Source organism: Alexandromys fortis, unplaced genomic scaffold (assembly GCF_014885135.2).
Source record: "Alexandromys fortis isolate MF-2015 unplaced genomic scaffold, M_Fortis_MF-2015_v1.1 scaffold_54, whole genome shotgun sequence".
In the NCBI taxonomy this organism is placed as follows: Eukaryota; Metazoa; Chordata; class Mammalia; order Rodentia; family Cricetidae; genus Alexandromys; species Alexandromys fortis.
This window is the reverse complement of record NW_026067958.1, coordinates 5,941,545-5,965,270: the sequence shown is the minus strand read 5'-3', so window position 1 is coordinate 5,965,270 and position 23,726 is coordinate 5,941,545. Positions and strand designations below refer to the sequence as shown.

The 23,726-nt window shown below is 41.1% G+C and overlaps 1 protein-coding gene across 1 annotated transcript in view; it reads right to left on the bottom strand.

The window, feature by feature from the left end:
- Gad2 (glutamate decarboxylase 2) overlaps positions 1-23,726 on the bottom strand; it is a 68,032-nt gene that overhangs the window by 23,202 nt on the left and 21,104 nt on the right. The window contains exons 8-9 of the mRNA XM_050152749.1: positions 15,702-15,781; positions 931-985 (exon numbers count right to left, since the gene is read on the bottom strand). Of these exons, the coding sequence (XP_050008706.1) occupies positions 931-985; positions 15,702-15,781 (135 nt within the window). The remainder of the gene's footprint in view (positions 1-930; positions 986-15,701; positions 15,782-23,726) is intronic.

Genomic DNA, 23,726 nt, shown 5'->3' with positions numbered 1-23,726 from the left:
TGATTTTAAGCTTCTGATTCTTCTGCCTCGACCACACCTAGTTTAGAGACGTTGGGGAACAATGCAGGGTGTTTTGCAAGCTAAACAAACATTCTCCCAACTGAGTCATATCCCTAACTTGTCTTGCTATTTCTAAAGGAGTTCTAAATTCATGCCTTCAGAATATGGTTGAATGTGGTCCTCTTAAAGCCCCATTGACAGTCACTCACATGCTGCACGAGCATGCCAGTCCCTAGCTGTGAGGATGGCTCATGCATGTGTCTGCCCTGTACCAAGCACATCTTGTGAGGGCTTTTAGAAACCTGTCCTTGTATAGATTATCTATGCAGCAACTTAAACCATTATAAAGCACATATACACATACACATGTACATCATATACATGTATACACATGGTGTAGGAGGTACTTCTGCATTGTGTTGCTTTCGTAGGTTAATAAAGAAACCGCTTTGGGCCTAGTGATAGGACAGAACTTAGGTAGGTGGGGAGACAGAACTGAATTCTGGGAAGAAGAAAGCAGAGAGAGAGAACCACCATGGATCTGTCAGAATCAGACATGCTGAATCTTTCCCGGTAAGCCACGACCTCGTGGTGAATACAGATTAGAAATGGGTTAAATCAAGATGTGAGAGTTAGCCAGTAAGAGGCTAGAGATAATGGGCCAGGAAGTGTTTAAATAATACAATTTCTGTGTGATTATTTTGGGGGTTAAGCTAGCCTGGCGGCCGGAACAAAAGGACCCCTCCTCGTACAACATATGTATACCTGGAGACTGATGTGATGATTGCATGGAAAATTTCATATTTTTTTTAGAGCTTGGAGATTGGGGTTTGGATCCTTTTTGTCTTAAGAACAAACCCTAAATGGCTTTTCTTGCTTATGAATTGAAACATTTATTGCTGTGGCTCAGAGATCCCTACAGAAACTTACTTTCTGTTTGACTTCAAGGATTCTTCTTTCGAGATCAGATGGGATCATTTTCCCTCTGTAAGAAAAAAAGAATATATGTGAATTTGTTTGGACTAGTTTGCTCTGTTCTCTTTACAGTGTAAGGAACCTCAAGATGGTAGACTCCAAGTCTTAGCATTAACTAGTGCTCAGTTAAGACAGCACTTTGGCAATCTCAGGGACAGAAAGAAATGCATTTATCTCCCAGTATAACAAATGACTGTTTCTTACCATGCTTGGGAGATACCTGACCATGCTGTGTTCTTGATAAAATGGTCACACTGACCTTCTACTTTGCCCACAGACTGCTAAAATGAATTTTTAAAATTAATTTTAACAGTCCTGGTTGGGGAAAAGACATTTGGCAATGAAAGAGAAGCTCAGGGGAAAAAGATTTCACTCCAAATTTTTACTTCAGAAAAAAAAATTCACTTCAAATGGGTAGATCTCCTTTTTTTATGTTGATGGAACATCAAGAAGATAGAATCCATTTTCAGACATTTGGTTAAAAATGTGATTCCCCAAACCGGCTACATTCCCTTAAAGCCTGAAAGCATAAAGCAAGCCGAAATGCAGGGACTCAAATTTCACACACTCAGATGGAAAAGCACACGAGGGAGAAACATCATGTCGTTCCCAATTGAGCTCTTTCCCAAAGGATGGCGCTACCCCTGTGTGTGCTATGATCATCAGTTAGACATCATCAGTTAGACACATCAGGGAGACACCATAAGGGGAGGCAGCATTGCATCCCGACACCATTTCTTTTCTACAATAAAAGTCAACATTATGATAATCTTGAGAAATTATTTGTAGAGCAAGTTACATGGTGCCAAATATTCCTGGAAAATGACAGTATTTAGAGTTAGTTATTAGGACTGAGCAAGTCAATAACTCAACAAGTGCAAAAATGTTTTTCAAAGCTTGGCATGTGATAGACACATAGTCATTGCTGAGATTATTGTAGTCTGATGTGATATTTTTATTTTAAGATCCTGAAAGAAAACAAAAACAAAGTAGTTGGAAGGAGCTGTGGGTGGTAAAATATGTTCTGAGGCCGATAACTTTCCCCAATGGGATGATTAATCTAGGTTTTATAAAGCGTGTAATACAGAAAGTGGTGGGGGTGCCTCAGGCATTCAGTGAGCAGTGGCGGACACTTGGTATGTTAACTCCCATGGATCTAGGCACACAGGGACCGCTAGCTGCTCGTCATACTTCCTGGAGCTTCCCAAACATATATGATTTATTGCAGGTTAGTTAATGCTCACATTTCTTTTGTCTTTAAAGTGATCTGACAGTCCATAGAGGGCATGTCAATTATGTTTTTCTACCAATTTCATTACAGATTCAAAAAAGAAGTTTGGCAGATTAGTTGGTTACACAGCAGACATTAAATCTCAAAGTTTTGAGAACCACTGGCTTTGGTGGTTCTGCCAGAGCAAAGTGATTCATATGCAATCACTCAGGCAACAGTCATGGAAAAGTTACTAGGGCCGGAGTTGTCAGGTTAGAATTTAGCAAAAGGCATTACAGGTATCTTGCTGTGAAGAGCATGCCCCATCTTCCACACTCCTATGAGACTGGGAAGTGGGGGAGGGAAATGGGGCTGGGAACGTGCTCTTATAAGCTTCTTACACCCTAGATTGTTCCGTCTTTCAGAGAGCCCCAGGAATATTCTTTAAGATTCAAGCTTTCCTAGACCAGTCTCCCAAGGCGTTTTCTAGGTCAGGCCTTCTATTTATGCCCCCCTTTGCCTGAGAAAGTTTTGTACAATTCTGGATGTCTAGATATGGAATAGATATACAAGTTAGTTAAACATTTATTGATAATAAATTAAAGAAATTCATTTTTATCTGATTTGCATGTAATTACATGCTAGTGTGTGTATAGGTGCACGTTTACAGGTCATGTGCTTGTGGAGGCCATGTCTGTGGTGGCCAGTTCTCAGGTTCCAGACACCATTTCTTGAGGTAGGGTCTTTCACTGGTCTGGAACTTGCTAAGTAGGCTCAGTCTTACCCACAGGCCTAACTTTTAAAACATGAGTTCTGGGGGTTGAACTCTTGATTTTGTGTTTGAAAGGCAAGTACTTTAGACTAAGCTGTTTACTTAGCCCAGAAATTTAGTTTAGTCTTTAAACTTACATTAGTTAAAAAAATTACATTAGTTTTTAAAGTTACATTTAGGTTTTAAAATTATGCTACTTTCTGGCATGCATATAATTTTACCATTTGTTAAAGATGAAAGCAAACATGCATACCATTAAGATGCATGTGCCTGTTTCCTTTCACACAAAGATTTAAATCTTGGCTGAATATTTTATGCTATAGGATATAGATCACCTTCAGGGTTTTCCAAAATTGACAGACATGTTTATAACAGCAATTAAAAAGTTAATCATTCTAATACAGAATCCATAGATATGCTAATCCAATACTTAAATAACAAAGAATGGGAAAAGAACTCTATTAAAACCTTTCTTGAGGGCTGGAGAAATGGCTCAGTGGTTAAGAGCATTGCCTGCCCTTCCAAAGGTCCTGAGTTCAATTCCCAGCAACCACATGGTGGCTCACAACCATCTGCAATAAGGTCTGGTGCCCTTTCTGGCCTTCGGCATACACACAGATAGACTATTGTATACATAATAAATAATAAAATTAAAAAAAAACAAAAAAACCTTTCTTGAGTTTCTATAGTAGCAGAAAATATGGCGCACAAAGCACTGCAATTCATTGCATACAATAGCCCCAAACCAGCCTGGTTGTACAGATGCTGGTGGTTTGTGTTGTGTAGCATGAAAGCTCACACTGAATCAAGTGTGCTGGTTGCACATTCAGAACCACATCTGCAGTGAACCTGTAGAGTACAACATGAGTGCAACATCTTGGGATCACTACACATTGATTTTGAATTAATTTTTGCTCATTGCACAGTCAGAAACCTTTTATTGTTGTCAGATTTTCCATGGCCCACACACTGAAGTAACCCCCCAGATGAAGTTGTGACCCACCACTGATGAAGCTGTATCCTGGGTCACAGACTGTTCTACCCTGCATTCAATGAACTATGCAAACTTCAGAGGAAAGTGTGGCAAGGTATTTCTTAGAGAAAGTTTGGAGCATGTTAAAATGATGATAGTATTTTGAAGGCAAGCATGGAACTTCACAGAAAACTCTTAGAAACTGGTTATGCATCGCTTAAATGTCTTTAGTTTGCCTAAATTTGGAAAGTTTGTGGGTGGATTGATCATCACTATTTGCTCATCAAATTACATCAGGATATTTTGTTACATATAAACCATCAACTTTCACTGAGTAATCAAGAGTTGGGACACATTAGAACTGGGCATGACCTCAAGGCCTGACTCTGATCTCACTTTATTTATCAAATGAGGAAGAGACTGAAAGCAGAAATGACCACCTGACACAAGGGGCTGCCAAAAGGTCATGGATTATAACTAAAACAAATGTAAATCTTTCAGAGCTAACTTAAAGGGACCAAACATTTAGTGGGGCTATTTGAAAAGGTCAGATTATTTTTTGGTTGTTTGAGAATGTTATACACATATTTAATGTATTTTGGACAAATTCACCCTCCATTACTGCCCCTCCAACTCCTCCCCCTTCACCATCACCATGGTTTCTCTCCCACCTTCATGTGCTCTTCTATTTTTCCTAACTTACCGAGTCCATTTTGTGCTGCCTGTATGGGAATGGGTGTGGGACCATCTATTGGTACATGGATAGGGAGTCTTTCATCCCTGAAGCAAACTGAGGAAAGGTTATATTTTCTGATGAGAACACCCTGCTTTCAAGAATCAGAGTTAACGTCCAATCTTGCCTGGGAAACAGCAGTGAAATCAGAATTCACTTCCTATTTTATTTCCGTTGTGTAAACTGAGAATATTAATGTCACCAGACAGACAGCATGGTGCTGTGGACACAGAACCTTACATCATTTTTTATTTAGTTTTTTTTTGGTTGGAATCTGCTGCAATTTTACTGAATCCATGCTTTCATTATATAGTATTCAAACAAAGAACAAATCAGAAGGTCATGTATCATTAGTTGGCACAGTATGAAAGCTTCTTTTAGTCACATCAGCAATATTTAAGAAAAACATATTATCAGGGACAGGTGTTAGACATAAAGCATCCTTAGAAGAGGAAATCTTGTCCTAGCGATAATGAGACAGAAACTTTCTATTCGTAAGATGAAACCACTTGCCTGAGGTTTACATACCCAAGGACAAGATTTCCTCTTCTAAGGATGCTTTATGTCTAACACCTGTTCCTGATAATATACTTTTTTTATTTAGTTTTTAAAAAAATATTAATAAATTAATTAATTTATTTATTTATTCTGTTTGCGTGTATGCCTGAAGGCCAGAAGAGGGCACCAGATCCCATTACAGATGGTTGTGAGCCACCATGTGGTTGCTTGGAATTGAACTCAGGACCTTTGAAAGAGCAGGCAATGCTCTTAACCTCTGAGCCATCTCTCCAGCCCCCCTTACATCATTTTTTTTATTAATTTCATTTTGTTTTGAGAACTTCACACATGGGTATCGTATCTCCACCACTTCCACCTTCCCTCCCTCTTCTAATTCCTCCCGTGTTGTCTCCCATACTCCCCAATTCAAGATCTTTTCTTTACACACGTGCACACATGTGTATAAAACCTGCTGACCCCATTCAGTATTGCTCACATGTACATGTATCTCCCTCATGGAAGACGTTTCTTTTTGCAACAGATGAAACTATTACTGAACTCTACAGCTTGTCAAAATGTAGAGAGTAAGTGACTGTGGCACCCCACTCCAGCCGATACACCTGCCATGCAACCCTCACACCCAAGGCTCCAGGAAAAGCCCAGAAGAGGAGGCAGGAAGAGTGTAAGAGCAGAAGCCCAGGATGCCTGCAGCTATGTAGTGTCCCCTAGACATGACAGGGGAAATGATCCCATGAAATCTCAACAATATGGTTGCCTGAACAAGACCGGTGTAATAACCTTTCCCTTTTTAGATTTTAGATTTCACTGGATTACTTTGGAAAGCCAATGCCTAATATTTAGCATGCCTAAGAATCACCTACGTGCTCTTTTAAAACGTGAATTCCTTGGTTTCAGTCTTAGGGATTTTAATTCACTAGGTCAGTATAGAGATGAAGAACTAAGTTGTTGAACAAATATTTATAAGCATTTACAATGTGCAGTTATCATTTTATGATCTGGTGTACCAAAATGACAGAACAGTTTATGTTCCATGCTAACACGGAGGAAGAAACAATAGGCAGACAGATATATAGAAAGCTGCGTTTTTAGCATGCACCAAAGTAATTGTGATGCAGGTAGACCCAGGTTCACATGTAGAGAAACAATGCTTTAGAAATGAACATTCAGCCTGGGTAGCATTTTAATAGAGTAACTTTTCACGTGTTCCGTGGCTCAGAGCCTTATGGCTATCAGGCAGCAAGCAGAAGAGACTCCAGATGTAGCACAGACACCCTCTGCCTGCCCATATGCTGTGGGGCCAGAGAAAATTGGGTGACCACCAGCAGACTTTTCTGAGGATTTGTAGCTGCCTGTCCTAGTCTTTCTAGAAAAGCAATAGCACACAAGAGGCACTGTAGGGCAACATTGCATCCTCTATGCCTGGCCTACCAGAATCTCTATAGCATAAATGTATGTCTTCCACATTCACTCATCCAGCAGCCTGTGACCTCACAGAAAACACAAGTGCCAATATATCATCAGTACAACAGAAGGCACCGACACCTGGGTCAGGGCTGTTGAACCAAGCTGAGGATTTGGTATGATGATTTTATATGGAGCATTTTTTGGTAAGTGGTCATTTTATAAAAGCCATACAAAGTTGCCTGCATAGAACCCCAGCAACATGCTAGTCAATTAGAAAAGTCTTTGTGCTAAGACAGCGTAAAGTGTGGGCTGTGCTTCATCCCTGCATATCCATGGATTCAAAGGCAAGAGCGACCCCCTATACAGAACTTGATAATAGAGAGGGTGTATGTATATATACAGCTCATTAGTATTGAGGGTGTGTCTATACATGGAGTCATTAGTATTGAGGGTGTGTCTATACATGGAGCTCATTAGTAGAGAGGGTGTGTCTATTCATGGAGCTCGTTAGTATTGAGGGTGTGTCTATACATGGAGCTCATTAGTAGAGAGGGTGTGTCTATTCATGGAGCTCGTTAATAGAGAGGATGCATTTCTGTGAAGGCTTCTAGATGGTATTATAGAAGGTGCTGAGTTATTGACTGACCTTGCTTATAGCCCTTCAGAAATGGAAAAGTTTTTCCAGTTTTTCCTAAATGATTAGGAAACGGGCATGTTTGTTCAGAGCATTCATGTGCGAAGAGAGGACTCGTGAAAACCATTACCAATGTTGTGGTACCTCTGACAGCAATAATGAACAGCCAAGCCTATAAGCAGTCACTCCACTGTGCTTTTCCACGTGATCCCTGGCCTGGCGACAATGCAAGAGAAGTGTCACTGCTCACTGACAAGGAAGAGATAGCTGAAGATAGGGTGATGGACACTGTCCCCGGTTCACAGCTAACTGGCTGTATTAGAAGAGTCAAGATTTTTCTTTAATTCATTTATAAAGTAGTATTTCTTGCCTTGTTAATTTTCTATGAGAACCAAATGGAATAGGAAGCATAAACAGTATAAAATACAAATCATGAAACTCTGCCTAGCATACAACACCATGTACTAAACCATGAAACTCTGCCTAGCATACAACACCATGGAGTAAACCATGAAACTCTGCCTAGCATACAACACCATGTACTAAACCATGTTTGGTTATTCTAAATAAGACATGAGGTCAGGAGAAGATAACTATGGCTTTGTAGAACATTAAAAATTAATGATGTAGCTGGGCATAATGTTGAACTCCTTTAATCCCAACACTCAGGCGGCAGAAGCAGAACTCTCTATGAGTTCGAAGCCAGCCTGATCTACATAGTAAATTCCAGGACAGCTGTCTCAACACATACCCCTAATCAATGACATGAGGCCCACTCCATGAGATGATACCTTTACTGGGTACTGCTAAGTGGCCAAGAACCTAAAAATAGATAGGTAGTGACCCTAGGGAGAAACCTGCTGCTATTATTCTGCTAAAGGGCATAGCAATGAAATAACTCCTAATGACACACTACTGTGCCTATAGATGAGAGTGCCACTCAGCCCTCATCAGAGAGTCTCCTTGCAGTAGGTGGGAACTGACAAAGAGACGTGCAAATGAACAGTGCGCACAGAGTGAGAGGCTTTGGAGCACTCACTCCTAAATGCGATGTCTTCATCAAACCCTTCCTCTAAGGGTCGGTGAGAAACGTTATCTCAAGAGACTAAACAGATATTAACAGAGGACACACAACGTCTTTCCCCCACTTCTGTGTGCATTCATTCATGATTGCTTGCACATGTGGAATTGCACACGCACGCATGCACACACACACACGAGAGAGAGAGAGAGAGAGAGAGAGAGAGAGAGAGAGAGAGAGAGAAGAAAGAAGAAGAAGAAGAAGAAGAAGAAGAAGAAGAAGAAGAAGAAGAAGAAGAAGAAGAAGAAATAAAAAACAAATGTATAAAAAATTTGAAGAGAACAACCTAATTACAAAAATAAAAACAAAAATGAAACCAAAGAAAGCACAAACAATCAAACAGACTAAACCAAAGACAGAAACAAGTGGGAAGAAGGCTGCTCCAAGCAGTGGCCCCAGCACCAGGCTTGGAGCTTGGCTGTTAATCTCAACAAATTTATCATGAGCAATAATGGATTAAAATTCATATAGAAAAGAGTGAAATTTGCTGGCTCTGTTAATTTTGGAAACATTTTATAAATAACGTTACAAAATCTCTAAGAAATCAGGATATTGTTGAAAACAACAAAGAAGTTAGAAATTCACCAGAACCACATGGAATTTGTTGCAGGTATGAAAAGGTAGATACCCAGGAGATCTTAATGTATGTCATGTCAGCAGTAGATCAAGTGACGAAAGTGCAGTGCGGCCCCAAATGATGTCTGAAAAGCCCTTTTCTTCCTGAGAGAGGACTCCATTATGTTATCTCCAGACACTCCTGCCTCAGTTTCCCAAGTACTGGTATTACAGGCATGTACCTAGCTATGAAATGCATTTCAACAATCAACAGCGTATATTCTAGAGGAGGAAGAAGGGGAAAAAGGAGGAGAGGAGGAGGAGAGGAGGAGGAGAGGAGGAGGAGAGGAGGGAGAGCAGGTGAGAAGAGAGAAAGAAACTCCTGGTAATATAAGAAATCTAGGGTACTTATTTGACACAATTACAATCATCTATTTCAAAATAAGTGTTGGTATTATACCAAAATGTAGTACCCTAGATACTTGTCCATTAAAATTAAGAACAATAACATTCTTTAATTTTTTTTGTGAACATTCTTCTTTAGATAATAGAAAGTCCAAGTATTAACAAGGAAGAGATTGAATGAGCAATCAGAAACTTACAATCACTTCCTCCCTCAGAACGTACTGGTTTTACTAGTGCATTTTATTAAACATTTAAATATGGATTACTAACAATCTCTAAAATCTTCTGTATGAAGGACAAGGTATGAGTATTACTTCAAACTCTTTCTACAAGACCAGAATTACCTTGTTGTGTAAATAAGGAAAAGACACTGCAAAGAAAGAAACATGCAAGATAATAACAGACGCAAGAATCTTCAAGGGAATTTCAAAAGAATACAACACCACAGTCAACATGATTTATCCTTGAGATACAGGGTCTATCAACATATGCAAACCAGAAAGTACAATATGACATATCAACAGAATGAAGGACAAACACATGACCATCTCCATAGTTACAGGAACAGCATTTAACAAGAATCAACATCCCTATATGATAAAAACCTCTGTGCCGATGAAGTAGGTAAAAAAAAAAAGTGTATGGGAACAGAGTTGAGACCATATATGAAAAGCCCACAGCACATCATACTGAGTGCTGAAAAACTCAAAGCTCAAGATCAGAAACAAGATAAGGATGACAGGTCTTGTCACTCCTAGTAAACAGCACTGTAAGTCCCAACCAGGGACAGCAGGCGAGAAAAGGAGGCAAAACACAGCTAAGCCTGACAGAACGTAGTTAAGTTTCCTGTTTTCAGATGACATGGTCACATGTAGAGAAACCTCTAAAGACTCGACCACAAGTTGTTTGGAATGGTTGAATTTAGTGATGTTACAGGACAAAAAAATCCACACAGAAAAAACGTCAGTTGTACCCTATATGCCAGCAATAATCTATCCAAGGGAGAATATAAGGAAACAATTTCAACTGGAAAAAATTTAACCAAGGAGATAACAGATTCATACACCCCAAACTGAAAACGAATCAACAAATGTGGTCCACATGTATACAATGGGGTATTATTTACCCCCAAAAGGAAGAAATTCCAAGGTATAAACATGGACAAACCTTGTGGACATTATGCCAAGGCCTCATAAAAAGTCACTGTGATCATACTTTCATGAGTGGGGACTAAGAGTGGACAAATTCACAGAAAATACATATTGAGTGGCAGGTGACAGGCATGGGGAAGAGGGTGATGAACAGGTAGTTTCGGTTCCCATTACAATAGATGTACAGTGTGCGTGTGATGCCACTGAATGTACGCACCGTGCAGCCTTGCATTTGACTGTAAGGATGATTGGAGAGAGAAAGTAGATATCTTAACTGCTGAATGTTAGCAGCTCTCTTCTGAGGTTGAGTGAGTCCTGTCCCTTCACCATGTGTCCTTGGGAATAGAATCTGTGGCTATGTTACAAGCTAAATGAGGAAGGATACTTCGCCATCCTGTTTGAAGTCATTTGCCTGCCGTGTGGCAACAAATCATACTACACTGTATCAGTAAGGACCACACATGAGACAATGCAGCCCTTTGTATCTCTAATCAGGTGAATTAATTAGATCTTTATGCACAGCAGGTGGACTGTGCTTGGATGCAATGAGAAATGAGTTTTGGCTGTTGCTCTCTTGTCACTTCCTCATATGGGATGTCACAAGTGTCTCTGAGTTCTCTGCACAGAAACCCAGGAAACTGGGTGCTTGGGCTTCCCAACTCTGCTCTCTAATAATTGTCTGTCCTGTTACTGTGCCCTCAGCTGCTGCTCCGGGGCTGAAGGAGGTCGTTAGTCTTCTCAGTTGTAGCACTGGCCACAGTTCAGTTAATTTAACAAAAGAGTTTAATGGCCCCGGATTATTTACACTCTCAGTTGCTTCTGGTAAATGGTAAGACAAAGTGTGCTGTTTTAACAAGCCCAGGGAGTAATAATCTCAGAAGCTCGGGAGTGCTCTTAAAACAAAAATGTGTACAAAACACTAGTAGTTAATCTGTGTTCTAACAAAATTAGTCAGAGTAGCTTAATAGAATTCTTGTTGCCTGAGCTGGGTGCAGCCAGTGACCACTGTCCACTCAGGCATCATGTGTCTCTGTCAGATTTATCCCCTGTACCAGTCACAGCAAATTACTAGCAATTGAGATAATGGAGAGGAAAGTCTGAAGGGAAAAGAAAAAAGAGATGGAGAAATGGAAGAGAGAGGAGAGAGTGAGTGGGAGAGGGTAATAGAACTAATTTGTGAAGCACCCATGAGTCCACTCGGGCGATAGAACAAGAGAAAGAACAGAGAGACAAAGACACAGAGAGACCCCTCCCCCCATGTAGAATGGAGGAATCAACAGACAAACAAGAAAGGATGGAATTAGGAAATGACCATCTTGCAACCATCTAAACAATTCAGATAAGAATTAAAATGGATGCTGAACTAAGTAGAGCCTGAATGCCGCAGGACACTGAATCCACCAGACATGTACTCCCTAAGAAGATAAAACAACTATCTTAAAATATTCATAGTTGATCTTATTAATAATGAGCCCAACCCCCTGCTGAGTTTCCCAGGAAAGACAGGCTTCCCTGGAAATTCTGTCCCAGACATATCACTTGAATTCTGAGAAAAATCAGACAATCCAAATAAACTATCTAGTCCCTCAGAAATACAGTCAGGTGATCTTAACCACTCCTGCTATCCCAGCTCTTGGGAGACTGAGGCAGGAAGGCCAGCTTGGGCAACATAGTGAGGTAGAAATAAAATAAGAAGAAAACAGATCATCTCACGGAAGGCAAAGCATGGAAGAAGAAAAACTCCGGATGAAGGAGAGGGAAGAACTGCTTAATGGCAGTGCTGGGTGGTGATCTAGGGGCCGGGGTACAGCCAGCCTCTCCTAACCAGGGAGCTCCTGGCCAATGAGAGACTGGTCTCAAACACAGGTCAACAGCAGCTGAGCTTGTTCTTTGGTTTGAGGTACCTGTGCTCAGAGCACAGGCACAGATGCACAAATTGTCTTGGGTTCAACACTCCCCACCTGGTTTTGAGCTCTCAATATTAACAGACACTAACAGACTAATATTTGTGCTAATCTTATTCAAGATACATGGAGGGGGAAAATTTTGTTGTTATATGAAACAAACATCCTTTCTTCCATGTTTTTTTTTCAGATAAATAAACTGAAGCACAAAGAAGCACTTGTCCGAGCTAGCATTTGAGCTGAGATTTGAAGTCAATGAGGTGAACTCCATTGCCAGCTCTGTGGATTTACTAGAATACTTTCTAATATTAACATGTTACAGTGTATATGTGTTTCAGTAACATGGGAAAATATTTACATTATTATATCTAGTTAAGAAAAGAAACCATGACCACAAATAGACAGAAGGGGGAATAAAAGGAAAAGAGAAAAAATGGAAAAAAGAAAGAAGGAAAGAAAGAACCTAAATATTTAGAAAAGAACCTCCCACAGTTTAGACTCTAACTGCCTCCACAGTATCTGTAAAGGTTTTTAGGTGGAAAAATATCCCTTATTTAAAAAAGAAAGAAAGCATTGCTTTTGGTGGTAAAATTATAATTTATCCTTTTAGAATTGTCTGCTATGTTTTCCCTACTCCCCCCCCACCCCGTGTTTTTCTCTCCATTTCCCTCTTTGCTTTACTTCCCACTTTGCAGTCTCCCCCAGCCAGGCTTTGTTTCCTCACCAATGTTTCTTATCCTTTTTCTCTTTCCTAGAAACGGGAAATCTGTTTCTTTTTTTTTTCATGTTGTTTTCTACCCCACCCCACGCCCACTTTCCTTCTACAAGGCTTGAGAACAGAAGGAGACGAGGCCCCAGGGCCCCACTGTCTGTTGGCTCCCGAGGGGACAGACATGAGGAAGGAGCACCTAGTAGTGAAACCCACAGCATTGTTCAGTTCTTGTGGGATATTTGCACACTGTGTGAAGATATAGTGCTGTGATTGGTTTAATAAAGAGCTGGAGGATCAATAGCTGGGCAGGAAGTACGGGGGACTTCCAGGCAGAGAGAGAAAGCAGGAGATAATGGAGGCACAGGGCAAATGCCAACAAGATGCGGAGGGAGTCGGACATACAAAATGAAGGAAAGGTAAAAAGCCAAATGCTAAAATGTAGACTAATAGAAATGGGTTAATTTAAGTTATAAGAGCTATTTAGGAACAAGTCTAAGCTACAGGCCAGGCTTTCATAATTAACAAAAAATCTCCATATCATTATTTTAGAGCTGGCTGGTTGTACAGAAAAAGACTCATCACAATCAGCCTTTCAAATGGCTTCTAAAATAGTTGAAGTTAAAAAGAAATACTAACTTTGAAGTTAAGAATGCCTGGCCAGTTAGTGATTCTGTGTCTCTCTGGATGCCTTTCCCAGCAACCCCCTCTCCCTATGCTTTTTTCTGTTTCTTGTTGGCTAATGAAACCCTCTGGGGCGTCTGTGCAGGCAGGCCTGTCTATGGTCCCTTCCTCTGCATCATGTCCTCTTCTGTTCTTGCTCTGTCTTCTTCCAGGCGTACCCTCTCCTTCTGAGCATGACACTGTCTCTGATTAACCTGCCATCAGACAGCTGGACCCTTGCTGCAGGTGCCGCACACAAGGCCATGCCCATGGTCACACCTACTTTCCAGGGTGGCAGGAGCAGCAATATTGATGCCTTAATGCACAAAGTCAAGAGCTCCTCGTGCTTTCGCAGATCACCTGTCCTTCCACTGGGATTCCATGTTAGGACAACCGTCAACTATGCTGGTGACTAAGGAGGCCAGGGGGTCGGGGTCTGCCTGGGTGATCTTTTCTAACTTCTTGGTTTCTTATTTTAGATTTACCCCTATATGTTTTATTGCATTCTAGTTAGAAATACACTTACCTTCAGCCATTTATTCTAGCAAAACAATGAAGAAAATAAATATGAAGCTGGTGTTTCCTTTTAGCCTGTTTCTATTCAAGTCTTAGCTCTTATGCACCTCATAATGAGTACAAAGCAGGTCCTCCATTGAGATAAGGCTTGCGGTCCTGCTCACCTTGCCTGTCTTATTGCTACAGTCCTTTCCTGGCCCTCTCTTGCTTCCTGAAGGGTGGCCTCAGTCACTTCATGTTCGAAGAAAAGCATTTTTAAGTTGCCTTATTTTTTGATCTATCCAGAAAGAGGTCTTTATATGTAGCTCTATTGTCTTGAAGCTGAAACCCTCCTGCCTCAGACTCCCTAGTGAGGGGGTTACAACCAAGCGCTGCTGTGCCTGCCCCTCCCCCATTATAAAAATACAATGTTCATTGCAAATAAAAAAAATCAGGAAATAAATAATTGACAATTTTTAATCTCACCACTTAGAGGTCAATGCAGCTGTCAATCAGTTTTAGACCTTTCCACATCCACATGGGCAAACGTATTTGCCACGAATCTCATTCTCCCTTCTCTGATCAGGCCCACTCCTTTGGCTCTTACTATGTACTACTTCCTTCTGTGGCTGTACCTGAGGTATTCTGTCTTCTGTAACCGTCCCTGCCTTTCCCCCACCTGTCTGCTTCACTGAGTTTCCCATAACTCTGCAACACACGCAGTCTACCCTACACTAAAAATCCAACCATGCAACAGTCACCTTCTAATCTCTGGCCTCTCCCCACTTACACCCTCTGCTGTCAGAGAACTGAGATGTTGCGCTGAGATTTCTGGAGCCTGGTGAGATGGTGGGTGGTCAGAGAACAGATGTCTGATACACACCTTTGAACTTATAAATCGCTCATTGACCTGCTGCCTTTTAATTTAGTGAAAGTTCTTACTCAGTCCTTTAAAGACTGGATCTGGCTTCCCCTAAGTTCCCGGTTTACCAGTTAGTGGGACTTTATGTGGATAGCATAAAGGTGGTTACTGCTCTTCCCACAGTGGTATCATACTTATTTCCTAGAAAGCTATGAATTCTAGGTGTCAATTAAGATAGACTCTCCCCAGGAGGGCCCTTTGGTTGCTGCCCAAGGCTGCTGAGCTGATGGGGCACCATTTACTTTAGCACGTTTACATAACCCATGCAGCTAAGTGCCGCCTCAGCATCTAACACTGCTTCAATCGCCTGTGGCTAATATGCCCCGGTGATAAATGTCCCTCCACACCAGCTCCTGAGGACGGTTTGATTGATTTAACAAAGGTTCCAATTGATCCAGAAGTTATGAAAAGCTCTAGGGTTTCAAGGAACAACATCTGGGGACTCCAAGCAAGTCTGTGCTCCAAAGAAACAGCGTGCGGTTGTGTCTGAGACCGAAGCAGGATTGCTGACCGTAGTCACCACTTCTTTTAGAAGAGAGGTACCTATGGGGAATGTTTAACTTGCCAACCGACAGGATTGCAGACTTATTGCTCACCTCTCGTCGCATTTAATGAGAATCACGCTGTCTGTTCCAATTCCCAAGGCTGCAGCTCCTTTCTTGAGAGAAAAGTGACTCTGTTAGAAAAACAAAAACAAAACACATTTACAATCAGTTCTTTATGAAGACAAGATCGAGTCCCTCTTCTGGCTTTCCTCCTTTGTTGTCCTTTTGCTCCTCCACTTCCCAGGCTTCTCAGAAGATAGCCACTCACTTTCACTACATTTTTGCTTGCTTTAGCTATACATGTAGTTTTAAATTTTAATTAATGTATTTCTATGTGTATGGGTGTTTTGCCTGCACATATGTCTGTGTACCATGTGGGTGTCTGATGCCCACAAAGGCCAGAAGAGAGTATTAGATCCTCAGTGACTGGAGTTACAGACATTGGTGAGCTGCGATGTGGCTGAATCGGACCAAGGTTCTACAGAAGAGCAACTGGTGCTCATAACTTCTCGGCCATCTCTTTAGCCCTCCTATTTAGTATGCTTTTAAACACACTATTTTATTAATTCTTTGAGAATTTCATATATGCAGACAGTATATTTTGATCATATTTGCTTCCCTTATCTTCCCATATCCACCCCACACCCCTTACATGAAGTCTTCCAACTTCATGTCTCCTTCTTCTTCTTCTTCTTCTTCTTCTTCTTCTTCTTCTTCTTCTTCTTCTTCTTCTTCTTCTTCTTCTTCTTCTTCTTCTTCTTCTTCTTCTGTACAACTGAGTCCAGTTTATGCTACCCACACACTTATGAGGTGGGGCCATTCACTGAAGCATGGTTGACCTACTAGGGGACTACACCCTTAAAGAAAATTCTCTCTTCCTTCCACAGCGGTCCTCATTCTCACTAGGTCCTCATTCTCACTAGGTCCTCAGCTAGGGAAGGGGCTTCTGAGTCCCTCCACACTGTTATAGAATGTAGACTGGTTTTCTTCTCGTGTAGGTCTTGTGTAGGCAATTACGGCTGTGTGAGCTCATGAGTACTCTTGTCATCTCCAGAAGACACCATCTGCTCCTCCCTGACCTGCTCCTTGACCTCTGGCTTTTATAATCCTTCCACATCCTCTTTCACGATAGGCCCCAGTCCTGATACAGATGTGCCATTTGTGGCTCAGATACTTAGTCTCTGTACTTTGATTAGCTATGAGTTTCTGTGTTAATCAGTCTTTCCTGAACAAAGAAACTTCTCTGTTGGGATCTGAGAGTTGTAATACTCTCTGGGTATAGAGATAGGAATTTGGAGGGCAGTCTGATAATAAGTCAACATAGCAAAATATTAAATAGTAGTAAGTTTACCTCTGGGCCCAATGAGGTCACCAGCCATGAGTTCCTGATGAGATGCTAGGCGTGCATCTCCTCCTGTAGAGCATGCCTTCAATCTAATTGGAAACCAGATGTTCACCTTCCTAACATTCATGCTGTTATTGCTTCTGTGGATATAACTTGCTAGATTGGTTGTTATTATAGTTTTAAGGGATCACAGCTGGATCAAAACTTATGGTTTTTAAAATATTATAGTGAAACACGTAATTGTGTAACTTAAATACCATGTTAGCCCTCTCTGGACATAAACATCTCTGTTTTCTTAATTGTTTTCACATTGTTGTGGACCAGTTACCATCACTGATTCCCCAGAACTCTTTCATTGTATAAAACCAAAGCTCTTTACTAAATAGTAACTGCCCATTCTCTCTTTCCTCACCCCTGACAACCACCATCCTGTTCTTAGTCTCTGTCAATTGGACTGTTTCAGGTACAGCATTCACGACATTGTGTTTATGTAGTGATCCTGTGGAGACCTGGGTTGTTTCTACCTTTTGGCTATTATGAATAGTTCTGCTAGAGACACAGGTACACAGATACTTCTTTAAGATGCTGTTTTCAATGGCTTGAGGTACATACCTAAAAGCAGAATCACTGGGCCATATGGTTAATATAATTTTAACTTTTGAGAAATTGCTGAACTACTGTCTACAATGACTGTGTGATTTTTGCACACCTACCAACATCACACAAAGGTTGCAGTTTCTCCACATTCTTACCAATGTTTATGATTTATGCTTGTTTTAGAGACAGGCTCTTCCTCTTGCCCAGGCTATCATGGACTCTCTGGTTTCTGATTCCATTGCCTGAGCTGACTTGTATGTGGTTTTTTTTTTTTTTTTTTTTTTTGTTGATTTTTTTTTTTTTTTTTTGCTCTTGAGGCCAGTCTTCCTAAAAGATGTGACAGTAACACCCTGTGCTGTTAATGTGTGCTCTCTAGTGAGTGATCTAGATTCTGTTTGTGTGCTTCTTTGGTGAATTGTCTATTCAAGTCTTTTGGTTATGTTTTGGATGGGATTGCTTTAGTTACTGTTGTTATATTTGTTGAATTCCCCTGGGTTTCTTGAGGAAAGATAAAAATATACTGGAAATTGTAACTGTATGTGGGGTTCCAGCACATAGTAACTCTGAAACAATCTCTCTGTCTCTGTCTCTCTCTCTCCCCTCCCCCCATCTCTCTCTCCCTCCCCCTCTCTCTCCCTTTCTCTCTCTCTCTCTTTCTCATGTGTGTGAGAGAAATAAAAAGTGTATGAGGGCACATACATACTTCAGCACGTTTGTAGAGGTCGGAGGACAACCAAGGCTACCAGTCCTCACTTTCTACCCTCCCCCCCCCCCTCCCCCCCTCCCTCCCTCCCTCCCTCCCTCCCTTCTTCCTTCCTTCCCTCCCTGCCTTCCTTTTTCCCTTCCTCCTTTCCTTCTTTCCTTCTGATTTTTTTAGATCAGCATACAAAGTAATGAGTTTTGTTACGTGGCATTCTTATACACATGTTTTTCTTGATCCATTTGAGTCCTCTTCCCTGTCCTCTGTTCCCCTCTGACTTGTTCCCTTTCTTTCCCCACTGGTCTCCTTCTGCTTTCACATCACGTGTATTCTATAACCTCCCGCACTGTCCCACACACCTGAAGGTTTCTTTCTCCTCTTATTCTCATTGTCTATCTTCAAGAAACTATCCTTATGCTCATGGATTTACTGACACTGTGTGTAAGTAGGGAGAGAACCTGGTCCTAAGTCCAGCACTCTTCCTCCGGAGTTCTAGGAGCTGTTGTATGTCTGGGTCCAGGTAGGTGGGTCATACTGACAGCCTGCTGCCCACTCTTTGTGCCTTTGCTTCCTGCTTGGATTCTGGGTCTTGATGGTTGTAATCACCTTGGCATTTGGAGAACTGGGGAAGGCTAACCTCAGCCCAGATGTACTGTGTCTGCCCATCAGCCTCTTACAATTAACTACAGATCATTAAGCTGTCCAAAAGGAGATCAGCTCCCTCAATTTACATCTCCAAAGGGCTGCTGAGTGGAATTTTAAATCACGGTTCTAAAGAGGCATGCTCTTCTCAAATGCTCAGCCTCCACGCATCTGAAATTTTAAGTATGCAGTGCATGGGCTCAGAACATGTAGATTCCTTGGGAAACTGTCTGATAAAACAGGAAATCACATTTGTAACAGCAAAAATAACATCAACCAATAAAGGGCACACACCAAGGGACGAGTTTTAAAAGCTTAGTGTAACTAGAAGTAATGAGAAAGGGCCATTAGCTTAATTTTACAGCCACAGAATGACAGTGTGGATATCTGTTACTAAGATACCTGGGAGCTGGGAGAAAGAGCTCAGCTGGGCCAGGGATTTTAAGGTTGTGTGACACCTGCCCTCCTTTGCCCCTTCAATCACAAACCAATGTTCTCCTTTGTATTAAATAGAGACTAGGGAAGCCAGAGCAGAAGTTCAGAGGAAAGCAGTGCTTAGTCTCTTTTTGCAGAGAGGGCTCAGAGAGGCCAGCTGTCCTAACTGAAAAGCACAAATACCTCAAATTGTGCCCCTCAGTGAATGTGCTCTGAAGCTTCGTTCTGCAGATTGCCAAATTGCGGCTAAGTAAGAGATCGGATGCACCTGCCCGTGAGAGGCGCATGTCTGGTCTCTAATGAGAAAGAACAGGGGTCTGTAATTGGGGAGTAATTACAAAGGATAATTGATTGCTGTAAAAATGCCACAGATTCAAGGAAGCCCACATGCCCCGATAGAGAGCTTAAAGATGGGGAACGGAAGTGACATGAGGCATGAAAAGAGAAAATTGGGCACCAAGCACTCTTTATATTTCCAGGAAAGGGAGCAGAGGCACATAGCTGAGTGGTAGCCACAAACAGAAGACACCTATGGGGAGGAAGGAAATGGAGAGCTCAGAGGCATTTAATAAGGAAGAAACAGCAGAGACGAATTGAGTGGCATGCCTTTCTATGTATGAGACGACACATGACAATCATTTTTAATCCTTGGTCTCTTGTCATGGATAAACCAGAGGAGAACAGCATCTAAAAGCCAATATCCTTCCTGGGTGCTGAGGATTCTGGGAAAACGGTGTCCAGGAAGAATTTAGAGGTTGCTTGTCAAGAGCAGATAGGTGGTCTTCATGTAGGAATAGCTGTCCCAATAGGGCCTGGAAGGGTTACACTATTCTGGGTGGCTTCTGAAAGCAAAATTGTGAATGAATTTGGAAGCCTCAAGGATTAAAATTGGTCTTCCAATAATAAGGTTAGTATAATACTCTATTGCTTTTCAATGGGCACATTCCGCTTCTCTCTTCTGATTTGGAAAATGTAATAAAACTTTGACAGATCTTAGTACTTATTTAGGACTAAGTTATGCTTCCATTACAGATATTTAAAAACCCATTCAATTTTTATTTTTAGCTAAATCAAAATTCCAGTTTGATGGAAAGTTTTGTTTCTATATTTTTAATATTGAAATATTGAACATTTCTAGAGGAAAATACTTCAGGATATAGGTACAGGTAACAGTTTCTGAGCCACACTAGCATAGAAAGCATCCCCCAAAACTGACAAATGGGACTTCCTGAAATTAAAAGCTTCTGCATAGCAAAAGAAACTTTCAACAGAATGGACTGGCAGTCTGCAGGATGGAAGAAAAGACTGTAGTCAAGTCTACTTAAGATAAGAGGTTAATATCTAGCAAATATAAAATGGCAAAATTAAACATCTCAAACCTCCAATTTCCAAGAAGCAAATGGGCCAATAGTCTGAACAGATAACTATCAAAACAGAAATGAAAATGACAAATAGGTGTTTTCTAAATGCTCACAACATCTCTCTAGCTGCAGAGAAATGCAAATCACCCAAGTTAGAATGACAATAGTCACAGAAACAAATGATAATAAATACTAGCTCACCTCTCACAAGGATATGTGGGGAAAGCGGAAACGTTATACATATAGGAGTGTACACCAGTGTAGCCACTAAGGCGATCAGTATAGAGACTTTTCCAAAAACTAAAAATAGAGATGTCACATAACCCAACCATACCATTTCTGGGCAGATACCCAAAGGACACTACTGAGATTTGTGCACATTCATGTTCATTGCTGCTTCACAATAGCCAGGAAATGGAATCTGTCTGGGTGTTTATAAAGTAACGGATGGATAGTGCAAATGTGGTACAGACACACAATAGATTTATACTGAAGTATAATTAACAATGAAATTATGAAAAGTCCAAGAAAACAGATGGAACTAGAAAACATTAAGTGAGGTTACCCAGGCTCAGAACAACAAAACACTGTCTCTCATATGCGGATCAGGTACCACGTGTCTAATAGACGGTAAGCAAGGAGCCTAACTGGAGAAAACGAGACTTTAAAGGGGGGCACAGCACAAGTGGAAAGGAACGCGTGGGACAAAAGAGTACAGCAGGGAAGTGGGGGCAGAGAGATGAGGGGAAGACTCCTCTCTCTCTCTCTCTCTCTCTCTCTCTCTCTCTCTCTCTCTCTCTCTCTCTCTCTCTCTCTGTGAGTGTATCAACCAACATGAAAGTCCCAAATGGAAACCTGTTATGTCATAAGCTAATTTTAAAAATAAAAATATTTTAAAATAAATTACATTGCTAATTTAGAGATAGTTTGCATTATTCAGTTTTCACTGAAAATGTGCTTTGAAAATTCATGGTTTTGAATGGTATGCAATTATCCAGTAGGAATTAATGAGAGGTCAGGTATCGGGACACAGAATACTCCCAGAATTAGAGAGATTGAGGTAGGAAGATTGCTCAATAATATTTCAGACCAGAAGACACATCATATTGAATTCCAGACTGACCTGGAGAAATAAGGAAGGAGGGGTTGGGGAGAATCATTCTCAGTGAGAATAGAAATGTCATCTGGAAGAGGATCCAATTTTGATTATTCCGTTTGTCTTTATGGCTGCAGTTTGTAAGGGCTCCTTCAATTTTTAGTGAGTGTTATTGTGTGAGTGCACACACGCACACACTCATGACCAACCTTGAGTATCTCAAATCATGATCATGATCCATCTTATTCTTGAGACAGGGTCACTCAGACACTTCCCTTTCTGGGCTTCTTGAGCACTGGGATTATGATATTACACTGTTTTTGGGGGATTTAAACCAGGCCCTCATGTTTGCACAGCAACATTGCTGACTGCCATCTCCCCAGCCTGTGCTCCTTCACTTTCTAGTAGGGAGAAGCTTCACCCTCTTTTGGTGATGGTAGGAGAATACGTGGAATGAATGACAAGCAACCCTGAGACAAACCAGTTCCTCGAGTCTGGAGTCTTAGCATGCTGGCTTCTCTCCTTCCATTAGAATTTAGATGGGAAGTCTGAAGAGTCCCAGCAGTTCCTCCAAGCCATGGCTAGTCACATGCAAATATTTTACTGTCTTAGTGGACCACAGCCTTTACTAGTCTTGGAGAAAGCAAAGATGATTTGGACAGCCCTCAGTATCCAGCCATCCCTTCCACTCCCCACACTCCTCCCACTCTCTGATTTGGTACTTTGGCCATTCTGGTTGTCATTGAGCTTGCTAAAATTATTTAATTGAAGTCTTTGCTTACTGTTCCGCCTTCCAAAACTTCAGTACTTATGATTAAATTGTCTTTGTGGTAATTTTATGTATCCATCCCTTACTCCATGTGGGTCTCTGTTTCAGCTCCACATCTTTTATGCCTACTCTGTAAAATAGCCCACTACTGCCATACAAAATTACAGTGATAACTAGTTCACTGTCTGTTTCCTAATGGGACAAAGGAATTGTATGAGGACAGACTTCGTATATAACTGATAAATATTTGTTGATATTATTGACCATTTGCTCAGAGAATAAATCCAAGAAAAAGTCCACTATTTATTGTTTAGGTTATCTAGCCAAAAATACTAGTGTTGAGGCGTAAATCTGGTGGCTAGCCATATCACAGAGGACTAAATGGGCAAGGTACATTCTGAAAGCAAATCCAGAGGCTTTTATGATACCCCCAAAGACTTAGGATAGGGTCCTTCCTAAGCATGAGGTAGCCACTAACTTCTCTACCCTGACCATTTGCTTGGTGAAGGAGAATTAAGCCCTAGACTTCAAACGAAGATAGAGAAATGTCATGGTAGTTTGGGAATCTCAGCTCCCAGCCCTTCAGACTTTCCATCAAATGTCCTCCCTACTTTTTAGCTTTGAGAACTATCAGTTGTCTTTGGACTTGATACTTTGTGACTGATATATTTCTCAGACCTTTATACAATAAGGATTTCCAACAACCTGGAAAGATCTGGAAGACAAATCTACAAATGAACTAGAATCTGCTTCTTTACTGTTTCTCAAGGGGTAAATTCCATTACTCCTCACTGACCAACAGAATTTACCTTGTCCTCCTGCACATGCGTCCCCCCTACAGGTTGGTTTGCCTTCACTGAGGTGCAATAGAGCTGCATCTAGGCAGGGCTGGTGTGGGAACTGCAGATATTATATGAAGCACATACGGAGCACCTGAGTAGACCTCAGTAGATTTTCTCAAAGTATAGCCCTTCTTATTCTTGTGCACTCCTACCAAGTGTGATAATATCCTAATATCTCAGCTACCTCAAGAGGGATTTTGAAGTCTTCAAGTAAAATAAGTGACTTCATTTACTTGATTTGTTAAAATGAATATATGTCATATGGAGTGGTAAGGAAATCTGAACATGA